The following is a 12,862-nucleotide window of genomic DNA, read 5'->3' as shown; positions in this document are numbered from 1 at the left end:
TTAAAAACACATCTCTTTGCTTATTGCAGTCAAAGAAACAGAGTCTTCTAATTAAGCTACTGGACTGATGAGGATGGTTCATTAGCACCAGCAGGGCACCTGGCACTGCACTGCACAGCAGCTGTGCTTCTCTGACAGGGAGAAACTCAATACACAGATACTACACGGAACCTAACGGGTAACGCGCTCGCCTGCACGGGCTTTCTCTTCAAGCAAGCACTAAACATATGAGGTGATCAGGTGATTAAAAAACAAACTGCCACACAGTTTCTCAGCAGCCAAAGCCGCTGAGGCGATAATCTTCTCTGCCACTGTCTATTTGTCTTTGTCTACACTGTATGTTTTTCTCCAGGCTGACAATTGAGTGATAGAACAGTCGATAGCACATTAAGAGAAGACATGAGATAATAAGGAGCCAAGACTGACCAAGGTCGCAGTGATCAATAGCCCTGATCAGAGAATTACAAGTCAGTGGCTGCCCTTTTTTTCCTGCCTGCACTTCACTGCTTTTTGCTATTTTAACTATTTGTTTATTGAATGTTTCAACCATTTGTGTGTGTATGTGCCATTTGGTCTAAAGTTAGGGAAGACAGGTGTAGCTATTAGATGTGGTATAAGGCTTAACCTCAGCTACTTCACTAAACTGAACTTCTCCATTCGTTTTCTATTATCAGCGCCTCTTGGAGTATATTTCTAATCTGACAAAATAAGAAGGCATGATTTGTATTAAAGACTACCCAGCAGGCTTGTGCTTCATTTTCACCGAGTTAAACAGTATATCTGTGAGTTACAACTATAAAGATTATGGCTATAGCATGCTAAAGAAACTTGTTTGCATTAGCACCTTTGTGCTCCACACTGTAGTCTAAACATGGCTGCGTCTGGATGCAAATAAACAAACATGGCAACAACCAAATGTTGAAGCTTCAACATGTGAGTACAGAAACCAATCGATGTCACAGCCTCAAAACATGTCAGAGGAGATTGCTTTAATCAGCGTAGACATATTTATTGCCAGTATTCACAGCAGATTCTTTCTTTAGGCAAACAGGAAATGGGACGTGTTGTCTAAAAAAGGTTAATCTAGCAGAGCGAGGGATCTCAAATCTGAGAATCTCTTTAAGAATCTCTTTGCAATGTTTGAATTTTTACATGTTATTGGCTATAACTTTGCATCTAGGGCAAAAATTTGAAATTGATTTATTTGTCTTTGGTGTCTTTCTGGTGTAAATAGACACTGTTGTTAAAAGTGAAAAACCTTGTGGTGGCTGGTAGTGCTCCCTCACATTGTGGTTTCCACTCACCATCTTCAAAAGAACACCCCAGGTCCTGTTCACATTTGGTCTTAATATTTAGTGGTTCAGTCTCTGTGAGAGTCCAAAATACTGTAATGTGCTCAGGACCAAAGTGGCTCCAATGTGTTTGACTCACTGCCATAATAGGCTGAGGCTCCACATCTGGCCTATAGAGGGCACTAGTACTCAAGGAGTGCAACTGTGAATGTCTCCAGGGAGTCATTCTCCTGTTCTTTGACAGCATGTTTGCATTCAGTCCCTTGGCAATGACACTGATCAAAGTCCAGTTTCAGTCTGTAGTCATTTCTGGTAAAAAAAAAAAAAAAAAAAAAAAAAGACCAAATGACGTCCAGGTTTTACTCATATTTCTTTTCATGGTGGATTTTAAAGCATTTGATTAAACTTATTCCATTTACCTACTTAAATTTACCAAGTGACTTTATTAACTTTTTACTACAGTTTTACTAAACTGAATAGGACACAGAGCAATGCTTGGTTTCCACCAGAAAAGTTGTTAAGAGTCATTGCTTTCAGGAGTTAACAGACTAGCATCCACCCAACAATACTGCATGCTGTGTGGCAGCTGTGTGTCATGTAGCTTCAGCTCTAACTGCGCAGTGCTTTAGACACACTGCTGCTGCTAGTGCCAGGAGAGAGATGGACTGTGGGGAAACAGTTTAGCCCTCAGTATTTAGTAAATATTAGACGTTCAGCCGAAGAAAAGACGTTAAGTTACTTGCATAATATTAGCTTAGTTCTTTTCAACTTTTTAAAACTTAACTAAGTGTAAATAACACTTCCAAGCACCATCCAACCATTTTCTTCCAATAATCAAATTCAGGGTCACGAGGCAGGGCTGGAACCTATCCCACCTGTCATAGGCAGAGAGTAGGGTGCACCCTTCAAGTAGAAGAAAAGTCCATTTACCATGGAAGGACAGACAACTCATAACGTTCAGATCTCTGAAAAGACACGTCTATTTTGAAATACACATAACCGACCTATTCAAGTGGTTGTGTGTTGAGTAGCCTGAATAATTGAACATTTTTGACCAGTTTGCTGTAGTTCCCGCACACTGCTGAGTCGCATATGAACACCTCAGACGAGCCTCTGTACCTTTTCACGTCCTTTCAAACCAAACTCTAACAAGTACGCTGAAGTGAAAAGGCTTATTAAGGAGAGGAACTATGGAGAGACGAGGCTCTCACTCTAAGTCAATACACTCTGATGATGCGGTACATGAAGGACACGCTGCAGTGGGCTTCTCTCCGTTATGTCTATTTGCATATGGCACAAAAAGGAGGATGAGGGGAAGCTGAACGGAGAGAGCAGAAGGAGAGAAAGAAGTTTGCTTTGTCTGATCTACCTTCTGCATAATTTCATGGCGGTGTCCTTGTTTTGCACCGCACAAAGGAGCAATGAGGAGCGTGCCACGATCCTCACCACCTGCACACATGCACCACCCATCTCTCTCTCTCCCACTTCCTCTTCTTCCACCACCAGCTTATTCCTCACACGGAGTAAAGGGAACAACAAGTAGGGCAATAAGTGGCAGCCGTACTCCCACAGTGCAAACACTGGGTGTAATTAAGCGACGCCGAGAGATAGAAATAGGGAACAGAGGGAGGAGAGGAGGGCTGGTGAGTTGCAGGAATACAGAGGGAATAAAAAATGAGGCAGCTCTTCTTTTCTTGCTTTTTTTCTCACTTTTTTTTTGGTCAGAACTTTGCCTGTCACTCCACCTAGCTCTGTGAATTTTCTTCTCCTTTTCAGCCCCCAGCTGGCGTTCCTCATCATCGCTTCAGCCCAATCTCTCATTGTGCTTACGGAAATGCAAAAGAAAGACAGTGACATGTCACATCGCAGGGTTAGGCACTTGTAATTATATGTTATAAGTCAATTAGGCCACCAGCATTGAGGTAATTACATCATCATCAACTGACGGATGTGCTCAAAAGGCTGATCCGATCGAGGTCAACCACAGTAGGGGATTCATCGATAAAAGCAACCTGCTGGCTCTCTCTGACCTCGACACTCCGGTCTGCCTGCGATGGAGCTCGGTGGCAGCTATAACTAATGATGAACGTGGAGAGGGTTTTGGGGTAGGGGTTTCTAGGTTGCACCTTAATTGTCGATGAGCTGTAGGTGCTGTGGGGTGACATAAAAGTGCCACTCGATGACATGGGGGGTGTTAACTCGCGGGACCTCCCCGAGGACTGCCCTCAGCTCAGGTAGTGGGCTTGATGAATGACTGCAGAGGTGTGTGAGTGCTCCCTGTTAAACAAAGCCGATGCATCATTCTGTCACATGCACAGATGCACACAACACACACGTGCGTGCAATGAATGCTATCATTAATATCTCTAATGAGGAGGAAACAGCAACAGACTCCTGCGTAACGTCTGTTGCAGTAAAACTCATCCAACATACACGGCTAGTTTAGAGCAACCGCTTCACCTTATCGCACTTAAGATGTGCAAAGTGCATATTGTAACTAAGTATTGTAGCCTTAAAACTTGGTCGTCTAAGTTGCTACAGCTTTTTAGGCCCTGAGGACATGAATGATTGTTGATTGAGTTTTCTTCTCATATCGGCGTCGGCAGCTCTGATGCTGCCTGCGTGAACCCCCATGTGCCACCGCGGTGCCGGAGGGGAAAACACAGACGAGTTCATATTTAATTAAAATACCCAGTGAGTGTGAGTTTGCCACAGTTGAATTGGGGTGATAACAAGCTGATATTGAAGGAAATTCTGTAGCTTTATGAAGCCGTGCCTGTTTTCTGGTGTGTTTGGGGAATTTGGGGGACTAACTGATTTAATGTTACAGTTTGGAAGTTTTACACATACATTATTCTGGTTGAGCGGTTGCTGTAATTTTTTATTTAACAAACTGGCAAAATGGTAATGACATGTTCTAGTAAATATTTTTAAAAGGGCCCCGTTGTGCTCATTTCCTGCTTCATAATTTTATTTTTGGACTCGACTAAAGTAGCTTTGCATTGAGTCATGATTGGAAAACAATCATTTGTCTCATACCGGGGCTTGGCGCAGCTATTCAGTTGATTTTCTGTTGGAACCAAGTCATTTTAGCTCCTTTCCCCTTCCCTTTAAGCCAGTTTTCTTCTGATTGGCTGCCCCTTGTAAACAGAAGGTTTGAACAGCTGGTGGGTTGGGCTTCTGCACTTAAAACAGTCTTAATACAGGAACAAATAAGGAAAAAAACTCTGGAACTGAGCAGCAACCTCCATGTGACTAAGAAGAAATTGGTGGTTGCCCGTGAGATTGATTATTTTCATTTATTTATTCATATTGTTGTCGGTGACCAAATGCAAGTAGTTGTGGCTACCAGACCTAAGTGGTGACCTTGAGCTTGAGGATGCAACACCTACAGGTGGCAACAACTTTCAATCACAAGGTGATTGTTCTTGTTTCTCGCGTTGGAGGCAACCTGTTTCCAAATATTTAGGATCCAACTGACACATCACTGTCATCCCGATTGATTCAGTCTGAATCATTCTGCCCCTATGAGCTGAACTAGGGGACACAACTTATCTGGTTACTGACTCTTTGTATTCTTGTTGTATTCAGAGACATGTTGAAGCAGCAAGCATGCCAACCATTCTGCAGTTAAACCGCTGACCTTCAACAACTACCTCAGTACTTCTAGAGGACTTTCTGAATTTCAGTTTCAAATCTGTGAGGTTCATGTGAATTTTAGACATCAATAGATTTGGATTTTCACTGATATATCATGGTTAATCACTGTATCCACAAACTGATTCGATGTAGTTGCCAAATTGACGCCACTGCCCAACCATTCTATTGCTTACTGATAGCAAATTGACTCTTGCTGTTTTATTGTGGTTTTGACACATCAAAGTCACTTTGAACATAGCAGCTGACAGCACGTGGGCACAGTCCTGATGACCATCTTTGAAGCAACCCATTTTAAAGGCAACGCTATGCAAGATCATAAGTAGTAATAGTTTTTTGTTGCACTATGGTACCCAACCACTGTTTTCTCTAGTGTCATTTCAGCCTAAGTAAGGACTCAGCAGTTACTTTGGCTGAAAGTTAAAATCTGATATTAAGAATCTTACCAGCCATTCATACATTTCTTGTGCTTATTCTGTTCTCCAAATATGTAATTTCAAGAAGTCACCTTGAAATCTCACATTAATCTGATGGCAAGTCAATGCACCGAAACTCTGTTCTTAAACTAACTAGACTAATTGCTCTGTGTTGTAAATGACAATAAAGTATCTATTGTATTCTATTCCATTCTCAGACAAATAACACTAAATTGTCCTGATACTGGGTCTTTCTGTGTTTCCAGACTTGTTTGTTGGAATATTCTGTGTGATTCATAGTTTCATGGTTATATTTACGTTGTGTATAAAGTATGCTTCAGTTAGCCTTCAGTTCTTAGTCATCTTAGAGTTTTCAGTGCATCGTCTTCCCCTGTGTTTAGTCAGCCTTGTCTTCATGTTTGTTTATCTCTTGTCTCCATTGTTGCTGTCCCCGTATCTGTTTCTCTGTAGACTTTTTTTCAGTTTTTCTGTAATTATGTCCTCAGTCTCCCTCTGCTCGTGGTCACGTCGTCAGCTCATACTGTGTGTTTTTTTTATTTTTCTGCGAGTTCCTTTTTTTTTAGTAGTTTACATGTTTTCTAGTTTCCGGTTCCTAGTACCTAATTTTGTTTTTTGTATTTCCTTTGAGCCTCTAGATTTGGCAATAAAACTGCTTTTTAGTTAATTATCTCTGTCTCCAATGGCTGCACCTGGGTCCTGCCCAACCTAAATAATCCAGCGTCTGCACTATGTAGCAGCTATCAGTGGTCCTGCATCTTATGCGATTTGTTTTTTATGCTTAAATAGAGAGGAAAAGTTAGCTAGTTAGCTTGTTTAGTAAACACGTGAGGGAGTATGATTTGACAACTAATGTTGATGTCCATACAACGTCCTGTTAATGTTTGAAATGATCTGTGCCAACACAGCTACAGGCATCACTGCTCTGCGTCTGCATCTTCCCAATGAGGCTGGATTAAGCTTTTAGCACTTCAGTATTAGTTTTAGTAGTAGCTAGCTTCAAGAAGCACAATTTTTTGCTGATAATTGTTTCGCTTCTGAAGTCAGTGTTGTCATCTTCCAAGCAACAGTTTTAAGTACAGAGTACACTATAATCAGACTATACCGTATAAACCAGAGCAGCAAACTTATAGCTTAATATAGCCTTTAAAGCTGCGCTCCTTCTTATGGATTAAAAGTTAATAACTTAAAAATGATTTTTGGTATTTCTTTCCTTTAATTCATCTGCAGCCTCAGCAGAGAAGAGAACCAAGCTCCACAGCTCAGCTCTTTCTTATTCTCTTCTTCTCTTCCTGTCTTTTCTCTCTCCTTTGCTTTCTGCCTCTCTTTGTATCGAGTCTAGATCTGCCCATCGTTCCCTGCCATTCTGCATCTCCGTCAAACTGGTGACATCATGCCTGAAGGAAATTGTTGCCCTTTGCTCCTAAAAATATTTCCCCCAGACTCAAAATAGGTCCAATTTCCTCTTGTAATTGTTTCATATTTTTTTCTAATCTGACTTTAAAACCGTTGCTAGCCCTGTTAATACAAACTCAGCTGTCATCTGAGGATTAAATAAAGCAGGGCGTATAACAGGAAGACTTAAAGAGGATTCAGCGGCATTTAGAAACAGGTGAATCTCTTCAAGCATTTAGTTTGTCACAGTTGCACCAAATTTAATTAGGAAGCCACTCATTTGACAGCAAGCTTATACTTTTAATGTCACATTACCATTTCAGTAAGACAGCACCAGGGCTGAAGAAAGACTGATTTTTTTGCATTGAGGGATTTCATTAGTTACAAATTCATCCCACAGTGTGACTGCAAGCCCAAACATATATCCATAATGAATTATCCACAGGAAGATCACGGGCTTTCTAAAAGGGCACTCACAGTGATTCCCCTGCCAAAGCCAGTGCCAATGCAAATGCCAGTGTCAGCGCCAATGGCAATGTCAATGCAAAAGCCAATTCCCTGTTTAGATTCTTCTTTTTCCTTTTTTTTTTTTTGCAGAGAATAATTATGGATCCATACCAAATTCCACTCGGTCCTTCATCTGCCCATGCTTCACTTCACCAACAAGATCAGTGCAATTCAGCTCAGTAGTTTTGCTGACAAGATTGCACTTTGCAAGAAGTTGCTTATGAATCCTCTAAGGTCTAAGGCAGGGGTGGGGAACTCCAGGCAACTTCATGACATGTTGAGCAGTAATTTTTGGCCATTTGGATGAAGGACACATCTAAAACCTGCAGGACACCGGCCCTTGAGGCCTGGAGTTCCCCCACCCCTTGTCTAAGCTGTCATTGGTGATAACTCATACAAACAGAAAAAAGCCAACACAAATATAAATGGAACACTTTTTAGTGCGTGTCAGTAAGAATGGTTACGTCCTTTGTCCCTGATCGAGTAGACTTGAGAGAACAATTTAATAAAAACAAAAGTTGCAAATTCTGGCTAGGATTGGCGTCATCGCCATAATTTAGACCTCAGAGGGTTAATGAGATATCTATTTAAGCCTTTTTTTTAGCAGCATCCGTAACCGTTAAACAGAACATGCACAAACCAGTAACTAGTAAAGATTAGAAGTTAATTACTTGTTACAATAGTTTAAAAGGGACTATATTTATGCCTCAATTTCTCATTCAACCCACACAATCCTCAGTTTGCATTAAAACAGTCTTTGCTGTTGTAGAAGGTTTTACAGTGACTGATAACAGACACTTAACTGTTGTTATGTACTAGTAAACGCTGCTAACACAGATACGATGTGGACATTAGGTTAATCCAGTTTTGAGCATAGTTTCTTTTAAAAAGAACAGCATTGTAGCTACTAAACTACTGATGCCTACATGTAGGAACATGAAGAAAACACTACAAACAAACCCCAAACCAAGTAACTTCTGAAGGCTGGAATGTGACAGAAAAGTGATGAAAAAAACAGAACCTGGCCAACTAACTGGAAATTCACCCAGTTTAATTAAACCCAAACATTACAGAACGAAGTCAAAGACGAAAGTAGCGCTTTGAACGCAGGAGAGCAAAAGCAGTCTCGTCAAAACATTTCACTTTCATGTCAAAGGTGAAAGTTAAAAAAGCAAAAGGATGGGGGAAAGAGATCAGTGCTGTTCAGCGGGTAAATTTGGCAGGATGAAAATGAATATTTGATTTTTGTGCTCTTCCCGAGAATGGTGATAAATATTCCCTTCACGAGATGAGACATCCAAGAGGCTGCATGTGTACAAGCACACACACACACACACACACACACACACACACACACACACACACACACACACACACACACAAAGAATGGATAAAACTCAAAGCAGTGCAAATATTTGGAAAATACAAAATCGATGTTCAAATCGGTAATTTCTGAATTATTTCCGCTCAAATAAACACAACTGTGAAATTGTGTGCATGCTGACATTAACATGAATAAAATGCTAAAATAAATGCATACACACATAGACACACACACTGACGCACTTGCATCTCCTTACTGAGACTGAGAGGAAGTTTGTTCCTACCTATTTATGACAACACTTGAAAACATATCGTTTTTACTACTGGAACTATTGAACCAAGGATTTGCAACACTTTTACGTTTGCTGTATTTAAGAGTCTTTCCTATATGTGTCTTTTAACATTGCTCACCAGCTACTGATTATTATTATTTTATACTGTCATGTGAAAAAGGAGGTTTTCGCAGACTTGTATAGAGTCCTGTGAAAAACGAAATACGCCCCATGATTCAAGAGCTTGTAGACCCTTTTTTTCACACTTTCCGCTCACATGATCAACAGGACCTCTAAATAGAAAAAAAAACACTTGGAGTTTAACATATTGGACTCTCCACCTTTTGCTTGTAAAAGTGAAGAAGGTTCTAGGATCTAAGGAGCTTGGAAAGAAAAGTGTCTGGACTTCTTTCATTTTCTTGAAGACGTTTTACCTCTCATCCGAGAAGCTTCTTCAGTTCTAAGAGCAACTGGTTGAGATTATCAAAGCTTCTCAAACAGCCACTTCATAAACGCATGGCACAGCATAGAAGAGCCATCTCGACGGGACAATCTGCTGTCCATCTGCATCTAAAGGACAAAGGTCACTCTTTCAAAGATGCCAACGTTCACATTTTGGACAGAGAAGACAGATGGTTTGAAAGAGGAGTGGAAAAGCCATCTATGTCCACTGTGAACAATCATCTTTGAACAGAGGTGGTGGCTTATGACACCAACTGTCTGCCATCTGTAATCCAGTTTTGAGATCCCTTCCCAGACGCCTTAACACCCACATCCTGGACCATCTGACCTCAGTAAATCACATGATAGGGTGGGGCTAGGTTTCACAATGAACTCACCCAAAACCTTGGCTGATTGTGACCTACACAGCTTGGCTTGTGTGATTAGGTTGAGGATCAATAGGGGGTCCATGACCCTCTTGACGACACTCCCATAGGGCTTTAAATCTGGGACTCTCCACCAGTTGCTCTTAGAAGCTTCTCAGATGAGTGGTGAAACTTAAAGAAGTCCAGATGCCTTTCTTTCCAAACTCTTTAGACTACGATGAGCTGGATGACTAAAAACCTTCACAGACAAGTTTCTTGGATAAACATCAAACCTAAAGTTCAGTTTCCTTCTTTTTCTCAACCTCTCAAGAGTACCATGACCACACAGAAACTCATTATCTCCATTAAAGTAAGTCTGAGTTGTTGTTAGTCAAAATAACACAAAGTTGGTGTCAACAGTCCTGACAACCACAGATAAACAACTGCATATTGTCTGTGGTTGTTCACGTTCTCAACTATAAGGCATTTACCACAACTGCTTGCTCCAGAAGTACAGTACTGCATACCAGCTTGCTGTGAAGCTCAGATGAAAAAAATGTGCTAATGCATCAAAAGCACCCATATCCATTTTACAGCAGGCCAGGAATATCAGCAAATACGTATATTGATAAGAAGTATTTGAAGCGCCTTGAGGCGACTTTTGTTGTGATTTGGCGCTATATAAATAAAATTGAATTGAATTGATAAGAAGTATTGGTGTCAATGCTGTTATCAATAAAATGCTAATAACAACCATCCCCAGGGGAAGTTATCTATGACGTTCAGTCACTTACCGTAGCGGTCTCAGAGTTCTCAGCAGCCTCAGCACTCTGAGCATGCCCAGGATCTTGGTTTCGGATTGGGAAATGAGAGACACCAGGATGTCAATAACAGAAATCATGACGAGCATCCCGTCCAGAATGTTCCAGCTGCTCCTCAGGTACGCCTTGTCCCCGAAAAAAAAGCCCATAGACACGATCTGGACAGCAAAGAAGACAACAGTATGTTATTATAAAGCAGAAAGCACTGAGTTTAGACTGCCGAGTGCCAGTTTGGTTTGGATATTAGTTCAAATGAATTATTCACCATGAATATAAGTGGCAGACAAATGATACACGAATCAGTAATTTAATATCTATTTTTGTCACTGTGGCTGCAATTTGTTTATCAAGCCAGTGTTCTATTTATTAGGAGTCGGTGCTTAATGTCCCATACGCCCAGCTTATTGACTTAGTGAAGTGACTGTTTGTGTGGCAGTGATGATCATAAAAGCTGCAAGCGCTCCAAACTTCATGTCTATTTCCATAGGTTTCACTCATCACGTATTCTGCTGATGAAGCGATATGCATTCCAGAACATTATTCCCTGAGATCAAACTTATTAAATTAGGCCAAGACAACAGTTTTTGCATCATGCAGTTTCACAATACTCCAACTGAAAAGATGAGAGGCGATAAGATCGTTTGTATAAGTCGATACTAATCAATATAGCGGACAATTAATTAAAAAAGGCTGCTACAGAGGCCTTTGTTTTTGATTTGGACTTGACAAGGCCATTGCGACATTTGACTCTCTTCTTTTTCAGCTGTTCTCTTGTACATTTTCAGCTGTTATATGATAAAGTTTGGGAAGCTCATCTTGTAACCGGAAGGTTGCCAGTTCGATCCCCAGGTCTGTCTGTCTTGGTTGTTGTGTCCTTGGGCAAGACACTTCACCTACCGCCTACTGGTGTTGGCCAGAGGGGCTGATGGCGTGATACGGCAGCCTCGCTTCTGTCAGTCTGCCCCAGGGCAGCTGTGCCTACAACTGTAGCTGCCTCCACCAGTGTGTGAATGTGAGAGTGAATGAATAGTGGAATTGTAAAGCGCTTTGAGGGTCTCGAAAAGCGCTACATAAATGCAATCCATTATTATTATTATTGTTATTATAAGCTTTCGTTCTCAAACACATGGCCTCGCATTTGACCCAAGAATACTTTGGCAGTCCTAGGAGTTTATGGTCGACTCAATGGCTGCAAGGTGTTGATGTCCTGTTGCTGCGAATCAAGCCCAAATCATCACCCTCCACCTCCGTGCTTTAGAGTTGAAGCATTTGTGCCAATATTTGATTTTTGCTATATATTATGGCCAAACATTTCCACTTTGGACTTATCTGTTCAAAACACATTGCTCTAGAAATCTTTTGGTTTGTTCAGCTGCAGTTTTCCTCAGCTGTGCTGCCATAGTCTTTTTAGAGTGAAAAGGCTTTCATCTAATAACCCTTCTAAACAAGCCATAATTTTTCAGTCTTCCATGAACTTTTAACATTTAACTGAAGCATGTAGTGACTTTTTAGTTTTTAGGGGTTTTTTTCAGTTTCTCTGAGCATTGCACAACCTTGATATGAATTTACTGGGACATCTACCCCAGGAAGATTAGCAGATGACTCAAATGGTTTCCCCTTGTGAATAATGTTTCTCACGGTAGAATAATGGACTTGTTTGTAAATTGCCTTATAACCCTTTCAAACAGACAGACCACACAGACCTAAGTCCTCCAGATGTGCAAACTGCCAAACAATGTGCAAACTTCTGGTTTTATGGAGGTGCTCACACTTGCTGATGATCAATTAGTCAAGACCATTTGACTATGTGTCAGTTAGTCTGCCACTTACTTAATTCTGGCTGCTACTTACCCCCTGAATTCCTATGGAAACAGTTACACAGCACTTACTTACTCACACGATGCTTCATTTTCATTAAATAAATAAATGTACAGTAGATGAATATATAATATATAATATTTAAATACAGTCACTGAAAAAGTATAGATGAAAAATTCAGTTGCATTTCATGTAACTGCTAACAGCTCAGTCACCTGAGGGCAACATGGGACATCAACTACACACTAAACATCTGTCAGAAGTCAACAGCTGCTTTTAAAAAATTAAATAAAATAAAAACTCCCTCCGAAATGGGGCAATAGACTTATTATAGTATTATAATTGAAACACGAGATAAAAGAGTAGACGCATAGTTGTTTCATTTTTTAAATGCTAAAATCTTTCATGCTAACCATTCGCCACTGTTACATTTTTGCATCACACACAGATTCCCTGAGCATTAGATGATAAAACCAGTGCTCTGTGTGTGCGTATTTGTGTGCCACCCCAACGTTTGTGAGTCGCCGGGACCGAAAA

The 12,862-nt window shown here is 40.7% G+C and overlaps 1 protein-coding gene across 9 annotated transcripts in view; it reads right to left on the bottom strand.

Annotated features, from left to right (window-relative positions):
* Positions 1 to 12,862, bottom strand: part of cacna1g (calcium channel, voltage-dependent, T type, alpha 1G subunit) — a 228,606-nt gene that overhangs the window by 53,834 nt on the left and 161,910 nt on the right. For all 9 annotated transcript variants that reach the window (XM_085465580.1, XM_085465581.1, XM_085465578.1 and 6 more), the window contains exon 21: positions 10,481 to 10,665. In XM_085465580.1, the coding sequence (XP_085321706.1) occupies positions 10,481 to 10,665 (185 nt within the window). The remainder of the gene's footprint in view (positions 1 to 10,480; positions 10,666 to 12,862) is intronic.

The sequence above is a fragment of the Copadichromis virginalis genome, linkage group LG8 (genome assembly GCF_057382275.1).
Source record: "Copadichromis virginalis isolate Kocher_CV1m ecotype Utaka linkage group LG8, C_Virginalis_male_GT1.1, whole genome shotgun sequence".
NCBI lineage: Eukaryota > Metazoa > Chordata > Actinopteri > Cichliformes > Cichlidae > Copadichromis > Copadichromis virginalis.
This window is presented reverse-complemented; position numbering and strand designations above follow the sequence as displayed.